The 3,705-nt window shown below is 44.0% G+C and overlaps 1 protein-coding gene across 1 annotated transcript in view; it reads left to right on the top strand.

Moving 5' to 3' along the window:
- Positions 1-1,908: 1,908 nt before the first annotated feature.
- The window catches only part of LOC101861241 (multiple epidermal growth factor-like domains protein 10), a gene marked incomplete in the record, with an annotated part of 16,285 nt that continues 14,488 nt past the window's right edge, over positions 1,909-3,705 (top strand). The window contains 1 exon segment of the mRNA XM_005109903.3: positions 1,909-3,631. Within this exon segment, the coding sequence (XP_005109960.2) occupies positions 2,496-3,631 (1,136 nt within the window).

Raw genomic sequence — 3,705 nt, 5'->3', positions numbered from 1 at the left:
CTCTCTCTCTCTCTCTCTCTCTCTCTCTCTCTCTCTCTTTCTCTTTCTCTTTCTCTGTCTCTGTCTTGCATGCCCCCAAACATAGTACACTCATTCTTTCTATTTTAAAAGGGCATTCAAAATACTCAAAGATTATTGAAAATCATTGCTTTTATAATAATTTCAATGTTGTTGTTTTTCTAAATAAATGTTTGACTAAAAGATCCAAAAGCAAATCTTCTGGTTTATATTTGCAACTACAAGTACAAGTCGTTTTTTGTAACCCACCAAATTATCGCTTTCGTCAGTCCGCTTTAAAAAAAAATCAAAGATTTTACTTTTAAAAATTGTGATCTACGAACACACACACACACACACACACACACACACACACACACACACACACACATATCAGTATAAGCTTGTAGATTACATTCAGGGACTGTCTTGACGTCTCCAAGTGAGTCTGAAAAAGTACTCACCCGTGTTTAGGCTAACATCAAAGGAAACGTGTCGGAACATTAGTTTGCAGTGACCTTTATGAATGGGCTTTTAGATTCTGTGGGTCATCCAGTTTTCAGACCCGCAAGCAAAGATCTGCTCCCCTGCTGGTGGGGAGGTCCCATAGTTTTACTATGGAGGAGCAAAGAATACCTGCGGAGGGCCAACTATCCAACCCAGTAAAAAACAGTAAGTTACAGAAACACAGACAAACTCAGCTTTTTATTTTTCGATCTTGGGAGATGGAGGAGCTTCTGCATCAGCAGGAATAATGAAGGACAGCAGACAAAGCCGAAAGGGCTAGAGATCAAGAGAAAGACCTCGTGGAACCTGGAGGAGAATCACAGAAATCGATGTACAGAAAAGTGGGAAGACATGGAATAACATCAAGAGGCTAGCCCAGGATAGAGAAAGGTGGAAGGTGTTTGTCCGTGGCCTATACCCTGGTGCAAAGTGAGAAAGGCAATGATGATGATGATGCAAATATCTGAGAAGATTAAACAAAGCGATTAATTGTTTGTATCTTGTTTTGACCGAGATCAGACCAAAGGGATCAACCTAAACTGGACAGAAAAATGGGCAAGGGTATAAGATAAAATAAGGTACTTCTTTATTGTCCAGATCCTGGCACATTGGTTTGGTGTTTCACCACGTGTACACATAAACACCCCCCCACACACACACACTCACGCGCACACTCAGACGCACACACACACACATGTACACACACACGTAGGCTTACAATCACATGCATAATATAAACGAGCAGCAATATAAACGATAATAATCGTAAGCAAGATACACACTCAATGTTATTTTGATGCATGCTCTAAGGCCGTAAGTATACTTATACAAGACGGTTAAGATGGAAGCATTTTGATAGATGGTGGTAAAAATGACCTTCTATTATCTTCCTTTGTTACAGATCAGAAGCCTTGGTCTTTTACTTCTGGCTGGTGTTTTTATTTGGGGTAACAGGGATGTTTGTGTCTAAAAAGATGGAAGTAATTTTTTTTGGGTGCTAACTGTTATGTATTAATCGGGAAAATTATTTGTGAACGTGAAGCACTAGAATAAACCGCCAATTTGAACACGAGTTTTAGACTTGAAGAATACATTTTTCAAAATAACCTAGACCATACACTGTCATGGCCACCGCTCTTTACCCGCTATAAAAACTTCACTGAGAAGCATGCTCACAATGGGTGTCCAAATGAAGGGTAAAATACCAGCATCACTGTACTCAAGCACGCACGGCACCTTCCCCATTTGCCTTTTTCGAGGGGGGGGGGGGGGGGGCTCCAAATTGAGTTAAATGGTGCGCTCTCTAGTGAACCGGATCTTCGTCAGAATCCAAGATCTAGGATTTTATGATACAAGGCTATGAGACGCGTGCACTCTTCTCCACTTCCGGTCGTTGTTCATGTATCTGCCAGTCTGTGTAATAAGCAGAAACATTAACAACCCGTACAACGACCTACTTTTTACAGTCCGTTTCCAGTGGACATCTTCTGAGCACCAAATTGCGAACATTTTCCAGAAGAAATACCAGAGCAGGCCATCGGTAGCGGGAAAATAAGAATCTTGAAGTAAAACGTGCCGAATTCTTTCTCCTCACTCTTCTTGGTCTCGACTTTGACGTGAGGGAGGTGACCTCATCAGTCACTGACTGGATCGAGACATTTCCCTTTTTTTCCTGTCCTGCGAAGTTATTTAGGCTAAAGACAATGTAAAAGTCAGAAAATGACTGACGGCAGATTATAAAAATATGTAATTTTTCTTACACCTGGAACCGATTATTAGCCCTTTAACCCTTTTTGTACCGCGAAATAATCTGTATATTAGGGTAAAAAAAAAACAGTGTAGGGAAGGGCACCGATGTTTCGATGCTTGGTACAGAAAGTGTGAAGCAACCAGCTTCCCGGTGTGCAATCTTTATGTGAATTAATTACCAAAGCGGGGTGATATTTAACTTTTTGGGGGTGGGGTAATCTACAAAATTTTTACCTGAAAACATGATTTTGTTAAAAAGAGAAAATCGGCGTTTTTGTGTTCACTATCTCAGAGATTTGCTGGTGAAAGTTTTCTGCGTTCTTCAGTTAATCTGGTGCATGCCAAAGTTGTGTTCTTCCAACCCTTGTATGGGAACTTATGTGAACGGGCGATCGCCGTGCCGAGTTGTCTATGTGTACTTAGATGCGATCGATACCTACAAGAACCAGATAGTGCAGTGTGAGGTATTCGGTGCCCGGATTGCACGAATTCATATCGACAAAGAAGCAGCTTTGGCCTCCCAGATGCCAAACTTTATCAAAATGAAAAATTATTTCATCGGAGCTCGGCAGGGTAAAGACGGCGCTTACAGATGGGAGAATTCCAGCCTAGTTGGTAATTTTGATGCCGACTTGTGGGGTTGGAACCCTCTTCTAAAGGAAACCTCGAGGGTCGCATCGTACTGCTTGGCTCTTAACATGACGAAAAAATGGGGCAGAATACCTTGTGGTCAACCGTCACCAGCTATATGCCAACTGTGCGTTGTTCCGAACCCACCTTTGGATTCTTGCTTCGTGCACTGTGTCTGCCCGGGCGGTAAAGTGCTGTGTAAAACCAAGGGGGGTCGATGTGAGAAAGGGTGTGCGTTTGCTCGATCGGGCGAGTTGTGCGACCAAACGCCATGTCCCGTCGACAGGTTTGGGGAAGGATGTAAATACCTGTGTTACTGCAACAATAACACAGCCTGCGACTTGGTCACAGGAGAGTGCCCGTCAGACTGTCTGTATGGATGGACTGGGAAAGCGTGTAATAAAACCTCCTGCGGCCTGCACACATTCGGCGCCACTTGTGATCGCTACTGCTACTGCCACAATGACCAGCAGTGCGATCCCAACAACGGAGATTGCTTCACAGGCTGCCACAGAGGAGCCTACGGAAGCTCGTGTGTCCAGTCCAGTTGCCCTACTGGTTTGTATGGACATCGCTGCCGAAGGTCGTGCCACTGCAAAATCGGCACCGCGTGCTCCCAAACGGATGGCCTCTGCTTCATGCCCGGTTGTGTGAACCGCCATTGGAAAGGTTTGAGCTGCAACGAGACCAAGTGCTACACGGGGTCATTTGGCCTCAACTGTCTAATGTTCTGCGCTTGCAAAAACAGGTGGGTGTGCGTGCGCATGCGTTGTGAGAAGGTGTGTGTGTGTGTGTGTGTGTGTGTGTGTGTGTGTGTGTGTA

The sequence above is a fragment of the Aplysia californica genome, unplaced genomic scaffold (genome assembly GCF_000002075.1).
Source record: "Aplysia californica isolate F4 #8 unplaced genomic scaffold, AplCal3.0 scaffold00827, whole genome shotgun sequence".
NCBI lineage: Eukaryota > Metazoa > Mollusca > Gastropoda > Aplysiida > Aplysiidae > Aplysia > Aplysia californica.
The sequence above is the reverse complement of the archived record's forward strand: the minus strand, read 5'-3'. Positions and strand labels throughout refer to the sequence as shown.